Genomic DNA, 15,586 nt, shown 5'->3' with positions numbered 1-15,586 from the left:
TTACTCAAACATTTCCCAGTTAGAATGTGTTTTCAGATGATTTTAAGTTTTCCAGTTGAAAACTTGAAAGTTTAGAATAGGAATAGCTGGTTACAACTTACAAGTATTAAATTAAGATTATACATGTAATTACAAGCTTTACATAATATTAAAAAATCTCACTTAGCCTTTGCCTAACCGTCCAAACAAAATGATAATAAGATACAGAAATTAAATAATCTGTGGAAACATAAGTGTTTTTTTTTTTTTAGTTGGCAGTGTTTGATAATTAACGTAAATGACAAAAAGACATGGAACACTGGACACCAACATTCGACAATACAATAACCACTCAAATATAAGTGAGTTTGCACCGTTGGATGAATCTTCGAAGTGTCGTTACTTCCATGAACGAGTTATGTGCATTGCGGGGAGCAAAAATAGTAAGAAATGTTATAAAAAAATAACAAGAAATAGGCACACAAACAACACCACTTGACTGTCATATATGTGGCTCAAACTCCGATACTGAAATCAATTGATACCATCGCCGAACTACTGCAAGTACATGTATCATCATCATCGTCATCTCATTTTCATTCTTTATGTTTTCGTAATTTGTTTCTCGTTTTGTATACAATAGACTAATATATATATTTATTTTTTTTTGCTTTTTTTATGATTTGGCGCACAGATTCAATGGCATGTTGATTGATTTTGGGTCATTGGATTATTAGCACAATTGCATTGATCAAATGGTCGCACCACGGCGCGTATAAAAGAGGAACAAAGAACGAAACGTTGTTCTTGGAAGTGAGTGGTTATGGAGATGTCTTTGCAACTAAACTGCAAAACCGTGTTTCCCTACAGAAGCGGTTGTGTGAAGCCGAACTCGTTTCCTGGGGTGTTACCCCGTCGTTCTGTAACGTTTGGAATTGGTTACATGGTAATTACTAAGTTTTTTCAGTTTGCTCCTGTATATGTTTTATGTTTTCTGCTTTCTGCTTTCTGCCTTGTACTTTCTTTTTTTCTTAAATTGGATTAATATGGTGGTGAATATTAGAGTTTGTGTACCTTGTCTTTTGGATTTCAGTGTTCCCCGTGCAAAGCAGGTTGGGGTGCTTCTTTCGTCCGTGCCAGTGCAGGTTTTTCAGTTATCTTATTTTCTTTTTGTTATTTTGTTGTGTTAAGATTACGAATTTATGAATATGCTTTTCTATTAATTTTATGGTTTGGTAGATTTTTCTCGGAGGAGGCAACAGAAGAAGGTGTCAGTTACAAGGCCAAAAGGCACTGCTGCAAAGGGTTTTGTCCCAAGCAAAAGAAATGCAAGATTGAAGAAGGGGGATTCAGTAACTCCTGTAGTCAGTGAGGTTTCAGGGGGGGATAAGAAACAAACAGTTGATGTGAATCTTGATGATGATAAAGAAGGGGGGGTTGAATTTTCGGAAGACGTGAGGTTTGAGGTTATAGATAGAACTGATGAAATCGTTGGGGATGTGGGGGAATTATTGTTGTTAGATGAGACGGTGAATGTTATTGAGAACAGTCAACCTAACATCTCTATAATTGATGAGGATGTTGAGGTTCTTGAGTTAAAAGAGGATATTCCTTACAATGGAGGTGTTGGGATTGTTGAAGATTCAGAAGAAGGGTTGTTGGATCGTGCAGAAATTGATGAAAATGTTAAAGATACAAATACTGATACTCTTGATGAAATAACCGAGGAAGCTGTTGAGGAATCAAGAACTGCTAATGATGATAGAATAAAGGAGGAAGCTTCTCGGCTGTTGAAGTTAGAGTTGGAAGAAAATCAGCGCCAGCAGGAGATAGAGAGGATTGCAGAGGAAAAACTTTCTCAAGGTACCAAGCTGTTTGTATATCCTCCTGTTGTTAAACCTGATCAAGATATAGAAGTTTTCCTTAATAAGAGCCTTTCAGCACTAAGTGATGAGCCACAGATTCTAATCATGGGGGCATTCAATGATTGGAAGTGGAAATCTTTTTCCGTTAAGTTGAATAAGACACGTCTCAAGGGAGATTGGTGGTCGTGCCAATTATACGTGCCAAGGGAGGCCTACCAGGTAGACTTTGTGTTCTTCAACGGACAAAATGTCTATGACAATAATGACCAAAAAGACTTCCGCATAGCCATTGAGGGAGGAATGGATGCATCAGCATTTGAAAATTTCTTACTTGATGAGAAACGTAAAGAATTAGAAGAACTTGCTAGGGTGCAAGCTGAAAGGGAAAGACAAGCTGAAGAGCAAAGGCGAATTGAGGCAGACAGAGCTGCAAAGGCAGAGGACAGGTCACGGGCGAGGGTGGAAGTTCAGAGAATGCAAGAAACATTACCGCAATTGTTGAAGAATGCTGTAAAATCAATTGATAATGTTTGGTATATTGAACCTAGTGATTTTAAAGGCAAGGACTTGATCAGATTATATTATAACAGAAGCTCAGGTCCTCTTGTACATGCTAATGAAATATGGATTCATGGTGGGCACAATAATTGGAAGTATGGATTATCAATCATTGAAAGGCTTGTCAAATCTGTTTTAAAAGGAGGTGACTGGTGGTATGCTGATGGTATGCTCTTTTACATATCTATGCTTTGTCTTTGTAGTTATTTCATTTCCTCGAAAATAATCTTTTACTATATATTAAAAAAGATGATGAATAGAAAAAAAAGTGCTATTATGTGACTAGACGGAGGTGGAGTTTGCATCTCTTTATTTATAATGGCCACATGTTTGCCGTTTGAAGGAGGACTTACGCTATATATATTGTGGTATATGGTGATTGATTAGGTGAATGGTGTGACTTTGCAGATGAGATTTAGACACATGATTCTTATGTACCTTCTGTATCCACAAGAAAAACCCTAATGAAGTGAAATTAATTTATATATTTGTCATGTCCATCATATAATTTATAGATGAAAAGGTTGCATATTCAAGGGACAGGGATATTTGTGTTTATGGCCATTATTTTGCATAAAATCTTGATGAGAATTTTGAATCTTGAACATTTTAAGTTATACAACCATTTCTAAATTATAGGATTTCTACTATATCTTACATTTGGCTGAAATTTCATAGATTGATAGAAAGAAAGAGGCAGAGAGAGATGAATTTCTTTCACGAAGCATTAGATGTTTAGTCCTAGAATAGGATTTAGACATCAACTCTTTAAACTTTTTAGGTGTCAAGGACTGTTTGACAGTCAGTGAAAGAATTATGGTTCAGAAGACGGATAGAAGCTTGATATTATCTTTAGGATTAATTTGAAGAATGCAACACCTTTTCTTGATCAATTATTATATTTTATGCAGTTATTGTACCTGACCAAGCTCTTGTCTTGGATTGGGTCTTCGCTGATGGTGCACCTCAAAAGGCAGGTATTTATGATAACAATCGTAAACAAGATTTCCACGCTATTGTCCCTATGGTTACACCTGATGAACAGTATTGGGTTGAAGAAGAACAACTGCTATACAGAAAATTTCAGGAGGAGAGGAGGTTAAGAGACGAAGCTATGCGTCACAAGGTTAGTTCTGGCACGAGATGACATCCAGATGGTAACATTAAGGCGTGATCTAAGATGCTTCAATCATAAAAATAAGCTTTTCAGTTGTCTGTTCCTTCTTGTACCACTTCTTGTAAATCTATACAGAAAAAAGTATCGTATATTTCTATACTCTAATTTTGGGTATGAAGGATAAAGTTCACCTTTTGTTAAGAGTGTAGTTCTAGATTGATCCCTATAACTGTTTGCCTATATATGAAATCATTTTTTTTAACAGATATTCAAACTAATACTCATCTTGTTTATTTGTTCTTATCCTTTTTCGCAGGCTGAAAAAATAGCACAAATGAAAGCTGAAACAAAGGAAAAAACTTTGAAAAGATTTTTGCTTTCTCAAAAGCATATTGTATTCACGGACCCTCTTGATGTTCAAGCAGGGAGTACAGTGACAGTATTTTATAACCCCTCCAACACAAATCTGAATGGAAAGCCTGAGGTTTGGTTCAGATGTTCTTTTAATCATTGGACTCACTCTAATGGTTCATTGCCTCCTCAGAGAATGTTACCTGCAGAGAATGGCACTCATGTCAAAGCCTCTGGTGAGTCTCTCCCTTAGTTTACATTTGAAAGATGATTATAGTCTAGACCATATTATTCCCTCAGTTAGCAATATAAAGGATATAATGTCTCTTTGGTTGCTTAATTTTGATTTTCTATTTTTTTTAGATTTTGGTTAAAGGATGTTATTTATGAAATATGATTTTCCCTACAAATACCACACTTTTGATGCTTCAACATATATGACGTGCTATTCAAGTTATCAGATTACTTGTCTTTATATTGAGTGCATTGTTCTGCTATCAATCTCTGTGTTCACGGATACTACTACTTGAATAACACTACAGGACACAAGGAGAGGCAATGGGTTTCCTGAGCCAGTGGATTCAATTAAATATGGATTTATGCAAAAATAAATAAATTCAATATGCTACTGCGTATATCAGAGATAAATATAAGGATGCAGATATTTTTCTATTAAAAGTGATTTTTTTAGCACCATTACACTTTGTGTGTCCTAACGCCGAGTTTTTATTGTACTAAATTTTATAGAGAAAGCTGCTAGGAGTTTCTAATGTGTCACTTGTGGTTTGTGTTTAGATTCAATGTCCATGGATCTTGTGTCATAAGATTTTTAAGATGGAGAATTTCATTTGAGTTTTGTAAAGTTGGTATTATGCAACTTCATCAAGGGTATAATCACTTTGTTCTCTCCAGGGAAAAAGACATTGGCCCTGAAAAAGTTAAATGATTGTGTTTCTGCAGTTAAGGTTCCATTGGATGCATACAAGATGGACTTTGTATTCTCTGAGAGCGAACATGGTGGAGTTTTTGATAACAAATTAGGAATGGATTATCACATACCAGTTTTTGGAGGTATTGTAAAGGAACCACCTTTGCATATAGTCCATATTGCTGTGGAGATGGCCCCAATTGCAAAAGTGAGCTAACTCATTCCGTGTATATTTTCTTAAATTTATTGACATGTCTCTGCAGACACTTTTATTTCCAAGGCTGGAAAATTTCAGGAAATTAAAGTGAAGGAATTTTACTTTTTCTCATGTGTTATGGTATGGCCAGATTGAACTCTCCTGTGTTGAATGTTCACATGACTTTGTCTAATGGAAATTTTGGATATGTCAACCCTTATTATTAATATTTGTGAACTTTTATGAAGAGATAGACACAATTTCCACATGAAAAAGTCGTATGAAAATTTAACACTGGAGGATTCATTCCCAACATGGTAGCAGTTACTTTTTTGGTGTTGTTTTCATAAAATAAATTAAAAAAATCAGTTGCAATTTCTTTACGCTTTCAATATTGAAAGTGGAATTTGTAGGGCTGGAAAATTAGCATACTCTTTTTCATGGGTGAAGGGAAAAAAATGGTTTAATTTTTATCTGAACTATAGCAGGTTTAAGGGTAGCATTTAACATTCCTTAAATATATGGTTTGTTAGAAATATTTCTTGAGCGAATACCATAAAAAAGTTATGATTTATTAAGAACATTTATTTTTGGCATATACTAAAAAACATTTATTAAGAACAATTGTATTTGGCAGTCAGTACTTTTCTCTCTCTCTATTTAGTCTTTCCACTTTTGTAATCTTTATTGTCTTAAGTGTCATTGGGGGAAGTCTTGTTAATAATCAAACTTCTCTGATTATTTTCTTTTCCCCCTTCGTATCTTTGTAGAATAAAGAAAGAGGATTGTAAAATACCTCCCTAAGTGTATTATTTTATTAGCGATTGAAAAGAGAATTATTGAACATCTAGAAAAAAAAATGTTTCTCCTCTTTATTAAAATGTGTAAGCATTAGGATGTAGCTAGGGTACTTATGAAGGGTATCTGTTTCCATTAATCAGTTGTTATTGCAAATTTTGTTCAGAAAAAGATTGTTATTTATTACTATGTTATGCAGAGGATATTTGTGAATAAATTTAACACATTTGTCTGTTTCTGATGGTATTAATTTTTGGCAGGTTGGGGGCCTTGGTGATGTTGTTACTAGTCTATCCCGGGCTGTTCAGGATTTAAATCACAATGTGGACATCATTCTTCCAAAGTATGATTGCTTGAACCTTAGCAATGTAAGTTTTTTTTCTCTTCCTGTTGCTGTGGTACTTATTTTACATCTTATACTCTGCATTGGATAAATAATGTCTATTCCAACTTCATTCAAAAAAATTCTGTTATGTCCTCAAGTCCCTATGGATACAACATGGCGTTATAATAATGCTTCCAATGATATAGTTTGCTATTCAATATGAAACTGATCGATAATAGAGAGAAGGCGGGACACCAATATTGTTTGGGTTCCTTCGGCTTCTTCCCATTGAGCATTTGCATCAGTGGATATCTTAGAAGACATATATGTCTAGGAAAATGTACTTTTTGTGTTTATGTATTTTAGTTACTGTTATTACTAGCTACTAAATGTGTGGCTTGTAATGCAGATAAAGGACTTTGAATGTCAGAAGAACTATTTATGGGCAGGGACTGACATAAAAGTATGGCATGGAAAAGTTGAAGGTCTCTCTGTCTATTTTTTGGAGCCTCAAAATGGGTAAATGTGCTGGTTCTCCAATTTGCTCTCTAATGTGTGTCAATTAACTGTTTCTTATATCTGAGCCTCCTATTTTATTTTGGAAAATACGATTTTCACATCAACTTTCTAGGTTAGAAAAATATGTCTGTTTAGATCGCAGGCAAAGTTTATGGTAGCTCTATTCACATAATTGAACTTCAACAGTATTATAATCAAATTTCTTGATGGCAATCTTAAAGGCTTTGATTCTTTCGGACACAATTTTGTTCAGGGATAAAAGAAAAACATAGTAAGAGAAGAAGAAAGAATTATTGGAAGTTTTTTTTTTTTAATTACAAACTAAGTACCTAAGGAGAAGATTCTCCTTCCACCTTCCCCTCTTCTACACTCTTCTCCTATTTAAACTAATTCCCTACACCTAATACATTAAATGCCCAATACTACTTTTTAAATTAAGTTCCTTTATTCTAACTCTCTGGACCCTATCAGTTGATTGGTCATCACCGGAGGTGGCTGAAAGGTATCAGAGTTTTTTAGGGCTTGAGAAGTAAAGGTGGTGGTCAGGCACATGTAATCAACTTTCTGGCTAGGTTTTCTACATGTTTATGAAGCACTTAGTACCAAACACGAGATCAAAGTATTTCTCAGTAGCATGAAGATGGGTTGGCTAAAGTTGTTAAACCCAAATTTGTACAATACTAGGATAAATTTGTAAAATCCAAGTTTTTCTCTTTCAAATCTTAACCCAAATTATATTTGAATGTCAACCACAGATTTATTTCTGTCAAACTGTTTTGATGAATTCAAATTAAGGATTAGATCAAATCTGTCACCACTTTGTCAAGAGAACAGAAAATCCTTTCTGTACCTTTAAAAGATATTGTATATTATTTGTAAAATAAGCCTTTGGACGAGACAGAAGAAAATCGCATAGGTGAAAGAAATTAGTTGATCTCTCCAGTTGTATATATCACGTTTATTAAGTATATAAATTCAACAGATTGAATTGATAGTTGTTAGCTGTATTATGTTTGACAGTGAGGGCTAAACTATATTTTCATTGTAATTATCTAAAGATATTTTTTCTTTTATTTTGGGTAACCTCATTTTTACTCTTTGCTGCAATTAAGCTGACCTGAAAACTTTCAAATGTTTCACAAATTGTAGCGAGCTTTACATATGAATATTCTTGGCTGCAGGTTCTTTCAGGTTGGCTGTGTTTATGGTCGTGGGAATGATGCAGAGAGATTTGGTTTCTTTTGTCATGCTGCTCTTGAGTTTCTACTCCAAAATGGATTTCATCCTGTAAGAAATATCGTACTAGTGACTAAACTTTTCATTTTATTTTATTTTATTTTATTTTTCATTAAAATATGTCAATTTCTTAACTTCCAATTAACATTTCCTTTCCTTTGTGTAAGAGTGAATGAAGAAGTGTCTATTATTCTTGGATGCTGTGTGCTAACTCATTTTCTCATAACCCACCTGAACCAAAAACATGATATGCAAGCAGTTTTTCATTTGAGACTTGAGAGTGGTTAAAACTAGAACAGTGGCAAGATATTCTTGTCCTTACTTCTTTTTTGGGTAAATGCAATTTGCATGCATTTGTGTAATCCCACTTGACCTAAAAACATTATATGCCTGCCTTGTGTAATTCCATGCATTTGTGTAATCGTAACTAAGGTTCTATGCATAAAACAACCAAAAATATTATCAGCACCTTTCCAAGTGATCAGATTTCCTATTTGGGATATATATTTCTCTTTCAAATTTATTTAACATACCATTTAAATAAAGCTAGTGACTCAGGTTTAACAATGTCACCAAGGATGTATTTTAATTGGCTCTAGTAAATGGGCAGGATATCATCCACTGTCATGATTGGTCAAGTGCTCCGGTTGCATGGATATTTAAAGACAATTATGCACATTATGGTCTTAGTAAAGCACGACTTGTCTTCACTATTCATAACCTTGAATTTGGAGCCCATTTCATTGGAAAAGCTATGCAATATGCTGACAAGGCTACAACTGTAAGTGCTGCCTTAAATTTGTCAATTTCTCTAACGTTCACCCTGTATTTGATTATTTTAGTAATCATTAACTAATCGTTCCAAACCTCAAGTTGTTAGATGAAAGTAGATAAATGGTTTTTCAAATTACATTTCTATCAAGCCCTTTTGAGGCTTGAAGCATGGACAGTGTACACACCACATATACCTTGTACTAAAATTTTCCACGTCATGAACTAGTTATCCTAAAAGCTTATTCAATAAAATTTTAATTATTACCATATATATAAGGGCAACAAGGTTTAAACTCCATACCACTTGGTTAAGAAACAGAGAACATATATACCATGTTGAGTGAACTCACTATCTTCCCCGGACATACTATTTTCAACAAGTGTATTTTTGAACTCTTTCCTAACATTAGTAACGACTCAAGATGATAATTTTATTTTGTAAAATGTAATATAGTCCTTTACTTTTAATAATTTTCTAATTTATTACTTTTTATGCTGTGTTTGAATTAAGATTTGATTAATAACTTGATAAATAATTTATTTAAAATCCATGTGTAAATTAAAAATGTAGGGATGGTATAAGAAGTTACCTGTGAGTTTGCTTGAATCCTCTTAAAGAAACTGAACTGATGAAATTTTATTAAATCGTAGTACGAATGATAATAGGAGTACAACAAGTATCTATAGACTCTGCACTGCTTGGCACTTGTGTGCTACCGGTTAGGACCGGACCGTTTCACTAGTGTAATGTAACTACTACTAAGCACCATTTAGCAATAGCTAACAGCTGCAACAGAATGACAGTTGTACAAACAGACAACTGGACAACTGTACAAACTAACTGACTTATTTCTGCTAACACCACCCTTCAAACTCAAGTAGAAGATTTTTCAGAAGAAAAATTCTTCACATTGAGTTTGCTTCGAAGAAAAGTAAATTGAGTTGAATATAGAGGCATCGTTAGTACATCCGGCCACTAATCAAGAGCAGGAATATGATAGATCCCGAGTTTCTTGGTCATAAGCTTTTCTCACACAAAGAAAGCATCAATCTCCATGTGTTTAGTGCGATTTTGAAAAACTAGATTGTGAGCAATGGTCATAACACTTGAATGTCACATAGAAGAACTAAAGTAGTGTAGGGATCTGCAGTTCTGTAAGCAGTGTAGAAAAACATGATAGTTCATTAGAAGTTTGAGCCAAACTTTTATATTCTTCCTCAATACTAGAGCGCATAGTAACTTGCTGTTTTTGAGATCACAAGATATCAAATTAGGACCAAGAAGAATGTCTGCTCTTGAAGTAGAACGTCTATCATCTAAATCTGATACCCAATCAACATCACAAAAGGCCTTTAAGGATAAAGGATGATCACGAGATGCAGGTCGAAAGTGCAATCCATGAAACAAAGTACCTTTTAGATACCGTAATATGCGTTTCACCATCGCCCAGTAAGAATCAAGTAGTTTGGCCATGAGTTGACAGACTTTGTTCCTAGTAAGTGTGACATATTGTAAAGCACCTACCACCTAGCGGTATAAGGTAGGATCATAGAACAAATCAACAATGTGCCTATGTTACCTCTCAACAACGCCATTTTGATGATGTGTATGAGGACAAATGAGTTTTTGATTTATACCATAAAGAGTTAAAAGATTTGTAAAAGGTCTATGTTCTCCACCCCAATCAAGTGGCAGAGCGTGATCTTTTCAAATGTTCTGAAGTGGTGACTAAGGGGCCTCTTTTGAGATCAAATGAACTTGGGACCCCTACTTTAGCCTAAACAGAGACTGGAGTGACATGCACAGCAGAGTCTCAATTAGCCTACTTTGACACCAACACAACATCAGATTTTAGGAGTGAAATGAGTAGACACCTATTATTCCTAAACACTTCTACAATAAAAAAGTAAAAGAAATTAAAATAAAACAATTGATATTATAAATAATGCATGACTCAGTTTTTTAGCCTTGTTTTCATATGACTTAACTATGGACCTTATTGAATAAACTTACGTAGCCAGCTTTGAACTTGCTGACTATATTGCCTCAAGTGGACTTAAGCTTTCCTCTGGGATCACGGAGAGGACCATATGCTGACTCTTTTTTTTTATAAAAAAATAATCGTAGCTTATACCAGATAGCTTTAATGGAGAGAAAAAGTTTTATGTATGTTATGGCAGCAAACAATTTGAAAATGTGCACTTACAAGGTAAATAATTTTCTGTCAAGAATTTGATTGGCTCTCATCTGTTTAAATATTTCCTCCTAATATAATTCTATATAATTGTGACATCAGATTCAATCTTGGAGTTTAAATTGAATTAGCAATTTGAAATCAAGAAGCTGGTTATGATTTTTACATCATGGTCATTCATATTTGGCAGGTCTCCCCCACATATTCAAGAGAGATTGCTGGTAATCCTGTAATTGCTCCTCATCTTCACAAGTTCCATGGTATAATAAATGGAATCGATCCAGATATATGGGACCCATATAATGATAAATTCATTCCTGTAAGTAGACATATATGCATTGATCTTTCTTATTCTTTTCTTACGTAGGTTCTAGAATGGCATCTAGTTATCAAAGTTATCCCCCAACAATGTGGCTTCTTGTAATGATAACTAACTAAAGTAAGAAAGTTACGCTAGAATAATGCTGATGATTTGTATTTATCTTCACCTTTTACTTCCTTTGGATAACTGTAATGACTGACTCGATTGGTTCTTACTAGTGCCTATGCAACTGATTCTGTGAACATACTTGCCTCATGTTTCTTGTGTAACGTAATGATTGTTAGTGTTTGGGATGAATCATCAATATGTAGAACATATGCATCATATGTTTCTCAACTGTTAAAGTTTCAACAGTGCACAATTGCATGCATTGCTCCGATGAGTTTAACGTAGACAAGTTTTAAGTAGGACTTCTTAAATGCAAATGGACTGAGGGGTTCTTTTTTATTCAGTGGAATTCATTAATGGCTACAATGATATCTTAAACTCAATTAATGCCTGTACTTATTATACAGAAGCTATTTTGTTTAGTTTACTAACTCAATTATGACTATTTCTGGTATCACATTATTCCAGGTATCTTACTCATCCGAAAATGTTGTTGAAGGAAAAAAAGCAGCTAAGGAAGCCTTGCAACAAAAGCTTGGTTTAAAAAGAGCTGATCTTCCTTTGGTAGGAATTATTACTCGATTGACTCATCAGAAAGGAATCCATCTCATCAAACATGCCATATGGCGCACCCTAGAACGCGGTGGACAGGTATTCCTCTTTTTCTGTTTTACAAAGGTGTACACCAGCAGTGCCATAGTTGCCTTCATAATAGCAACAATATGGGCTAGTAAAGTTATATACATTTTAACTGTTGTTTTTGTTATCATTTACCTGACAACTGATGCAGTATTAAATATTCTTTTATTAAGTTGTTGGACCTCAGTCTTCATCTCCCTTGGGTTAAAGATAGGTGGCCAGTTTTTAACCTCCACTTAGCAGTTTCAACTTTTAGTCGAATGATTTGGCAAAAATAAACATACAGGACGAAAGATATCTTAAACTTGGAACCTACTTTGACCCTTACCTTTCTTGAATAAGTTTTATACTTCAAATAGGTACTGATAATTTTCATTATAAGCCAAACGTAAATGTCAAAGTATGGCAATTAAATTTGTTATTAGATTTTCTTGTTCCATTTAGAAATTGTTCGCTAATGTTTCATTTAAGTAGACAAGTCCTGACTGTAAAATGATATGCAGGTTGTATTACTTGGTTCGGCCCCAGATCCTCGTATCCAAAATGATTTTGTGAATTTGAAAAATGAATTGCATTCCTCTCATAATGATCGTGCTAGACTTTGCCTTGCATATGACGAGCCTCTTTCACACTTGGTAACTTATGAAACTGAAAAACCTTTGGTAACACTTTAGCCATTATTATATGTACAGGTAAAACATTATGGGACGCCACTGACTCTTCTAGCTTTCTTTTGTTCTAGATATATGCTGGTGCTGATTTCATTCTTGTTCCTTCAATCTTTGAGCCATGTGGACTCACTCAACTCACTGCAATGAGATACGGTTCAATTCCCGTTGTTCGAAAAACTGGAGGTCTGTACATGCTATATACTTACTCTATTACACTATAGTCATTTAAATGGCATGGCTAGTATGCATACCCAAATAATACATTGACCATTTATCTCATGTATATTTATATATGAAATATATTTTATATTTTATTCCATTTGTTCATTCAACTGTTTTGGTTCAGTTGACATTCATCTAAAATAATTTTGCAGGACTTTTTGATTCTGTATTTGACGTTGATCATGATAAGGATAGAGCACAAGCACAAGGTCTTGAGACAAATGGATTTGGTTTTGATGGAACTGATGTTGGAGGAGTTGATTATGCTCTGAACAGGTGAGTTATTTGTCATATGATTATATCATGAAAAACTAAATTGGCCAATTACGTACTCCCGGCTATGTACTATGCTCTCAATAATAGTAGTGTCCCAATATTGTATGCTGAATTTATTGCATCAGAATTTTCATTGGGAAAGAAGGGATGAAAGTGGCTTTGACATGGACAGGGGAAACCAAAAGCATTTGGCATATTTTCATTACTACATATTGAACTTTTTTTGGGGGGTTGTGCTACGTTTTAGCCACACTCTTGTAAATGTTTATTACTGCAAAGCAAAATTAATTTTGTGGACATTTTTTCAGGGCAATAACAACATGGTTTGATAGCCGTGATTGGTTCAACAGTTTATGCAAAAGGGTGATGGAGCAAGACTGGTCTTGGAACCGGCCTGCTCTTGACTATTTGGAGCTTTACCATGCAGCATGCAAGTTACAATGAGATTTAAATGGACTGAGGAAGTAAGATGCAAATTAAGATTCATTCCTTCTGCACAGATTTAGTGATAAGCTTTTTAGTCTTAGAATAATTTGTTGCATATAGCAAATCTTAGTGAAAAGTAACAACTGCAAGGTGACATCTGTTGGAAGAGTCGAAACTCAAAAGGTTCATTATTTTGTTGGCACGCAATAATAATATGTAATTTATATGGTTTTAGTTTATGCTAGAGAGGGAATGTTTTTTAATAGCTAAGGTTGTGGAATGCAAAGCAGAATAAATTGAATTCTGCAAGTTTTTGTGTGCATTACATGGTTCAAAATCAATAATAGAAGAAAGTGCCAATACTTATGTCTTGGCAGCGACCAGCACATACTCCTACTACCAAGGTGATAGATAGCATTAATCTTTTATTTATTAAACACTAGTTGATGTTGACGTTATCACAGTTGTTTGTTTTCATTTTTTAAGTTAAAAAAGTAATTTATATTATTATTAAATATTATAATAAAAAGGTTATACAAAGTAATTTTTAAAATTATCTTTTCAATTTGTTTAATGTAAATGTAAAAGGTATTCAAAAATAGAAGTTAAGCGGAGAAAGTTGGTGGTTATATGTAGAGGAAATAGAAATAATTATACATAAGAATAGTTCTAAAAGAAGGTTGTGTATATAAGAAATTTTTATTTTTATTATATACTATTCATTAAATTTTATATACAAATTATCATAATATTACAACGAAGGTAATGTTAAGGTTACAATTTTATAACGCAAGCGTTTGAATTATACTTTTTTTAAATATTTTTATATAACAATTTTTTTTTATTTCAATAAAAAGAGTGACGGAACCGTGTTTCATTAAAAGAATCTATATGTGCCCGATATCATTTTTCCCCTTTGACTTTCATTTCAAATAGTCTTCTCTTCACCATTGGAAGAAGTTAGGTGAAGGAGAGAGACAAAAAGTAGGGTTCAAGTATAAAACATATAAGGGCCTTTTTCACTTTTCACATAAACTATGGGGATGCAGGTAGCCAATAAGGGGGTGCAGGAAGCAAAACCTCTCATTAAGATGTCTCTTAATAAGATCACTAGATGTCATATTTATATTTTTTAGCTTTTTAAATATATATATATATATATATATATATATGTATTAGTTTTAATAAAATAATAGGTATATTTTTTAAAAGTTTGTAAACAATTATGTTCTCTTTTATATTTTAATAAATGAAGTTTATTTATTTTTATTTTTAATAATTGATTAAAATTTGAATAGAATTTATAATTTTTTTAAAATATATAAATAATTTTTAAATTACAAATAAAATAATATATATTATATATAATTTTTTATTAAAAATATAGAAGAAACAAATATTTTTTATTAAAAAGTAAAATAGAAAAATATTTATTTAAAAAATATAAGTTTAGTTTTATTGAAAATATAAGAGATATAAGTGTTTATTTTAAAATTAAAAATGCCAATATTATTTCTTATAACTTCAAGTAAGTACATTTTCTATTATAAATAATAAATAACTATTTTTAATATTTTAATATTTATCATTATTATTATTATTATAGTTAAATTTTTTTATGTATTTATAAGAACTAGGTACATTTTTATACTTATCTCTCCTTTTTTGAGATTCCACTTTACTCTATTGACTTACCAAGTACCAAGTTACCATGGAAGTTGCTTATTGCCTCCTCTAATGTGGACATTAAAGGTACATAATAAGGAGTGATAGATCTGTAGACGTCATGAGCTCAAATTTAAAGGAGGAATTATAATTGTTTTTTTCAATTTTAAAAAATATTTGCGGTGAACAAAACAATGTATAAAAATGAGAGAAAGGTTGATTTAAATTGAAAATATAAACTTAAATAAGTTTTTTCCTACTTACTCATTAACTAAATAAAAAGAAATATATCATTATCTATATTATTTTTCTTTCATCCAAACATATTACTTATATGTTAAAATACAATGATAACATAGATGAACTTGTGCTTGATTAAATATTTTGAATCAATAACTTAAAACATATAATTTAGA

At 33.0% G+C, this 15,586-nt stretch overlaps 1 protein-coding gene across 2 annotated transcripts; it reads left to right on the top strand.

The window, feature by feature from the left end:
- The first annotated feature begins 349 nt into the window (after positions 1-349).
- On the top strand, positions 350-13,891 carry LOC137832228 (starch synthase 3, chloroplastic/amyloplastic-like). 2 transcript variants are annotated; one of them, XM_068640277.1, is made up of 17 exons: positions 350-549; positions 674-925; positions 1,073-1,124; positions 1,219-2,568; positions 3,314-3,528; positions 3,836-4,106; positions 4,831-5,006; positions 6,053-6,160; positions 6,527-6,636; positions 7,818-7,923; positions 8,483-8,653; positions 11,032-11,160; positions 11,740-11,922; positions 12,414-12,545; positions 12,653-12,764; positions 12,956-13,079; positions 13,388-13,891. In XM_068640277.1, exons 2-17 carry the CDS (start codon positions 803-805, stop codon positions 13,521-13,523), a joined length of 3,498 nt encoding a protein of 1,165 aa, XP_068496378.1. In that variant the 5' UTR covers positions 350-549; positions 674-802; the 3' UTR covers positions 13,524-13,891. The 2 variants fall into 2 exon arrangements, with proteins under 2 accessions (XP_068496378.1, XP_068496379.1); XM_068640278.1 differs by having other exon boundaries at positions 404-543.
- The last annotated feature ends 1,695 nt before the right edge of the window (positions 13,892-15,586 follow it).

Source organism: Phaseolus vulgaris, chromosome 6 (assembly GCF_000499845.2).
Source record: "Phaseolus vulgaris cultivar G19833 chromosome 6, P. vulgaris v2.0, whole genome shotgun sequence".
Taxonomy (NCBI): Eukaryota; Viridiplantae; Streptophyta; class Magnoliopsida; order Fabales; family Fabaceae; genus Phaseolus; species Phaseolus vulgaris.
Note: the sequence above shows the minus strand (reverse complement) of the source record. Positions and strands in the feature narration are given on the sequence as shown.

Excerpts from the sequence above, each read along its gene's own strand:
- LOC137832228 (XM_068640277.1), top strand. The coding sequence starts at position 803 with ATGGAGATGTCTTTGCAACTAAACTGCAAAACCGTGTTTCCCTACAGA. Across the intron at positions 5,007-6,052 it reads AGATGGCCCCAATTGCAAAA|GTTGGGGGCCTTGGTGATGT; the intron begins GTGAGCTAACTC and ends AATTTTTGGCAG. Across the intron at positions 8,654-11,031 it reads ATGCTGACAAGGCTACAACT|GTCTCCCCCACATATTCAAG; the intron begins GTAAGTGCTGCC and ends CATATTTGGCAG.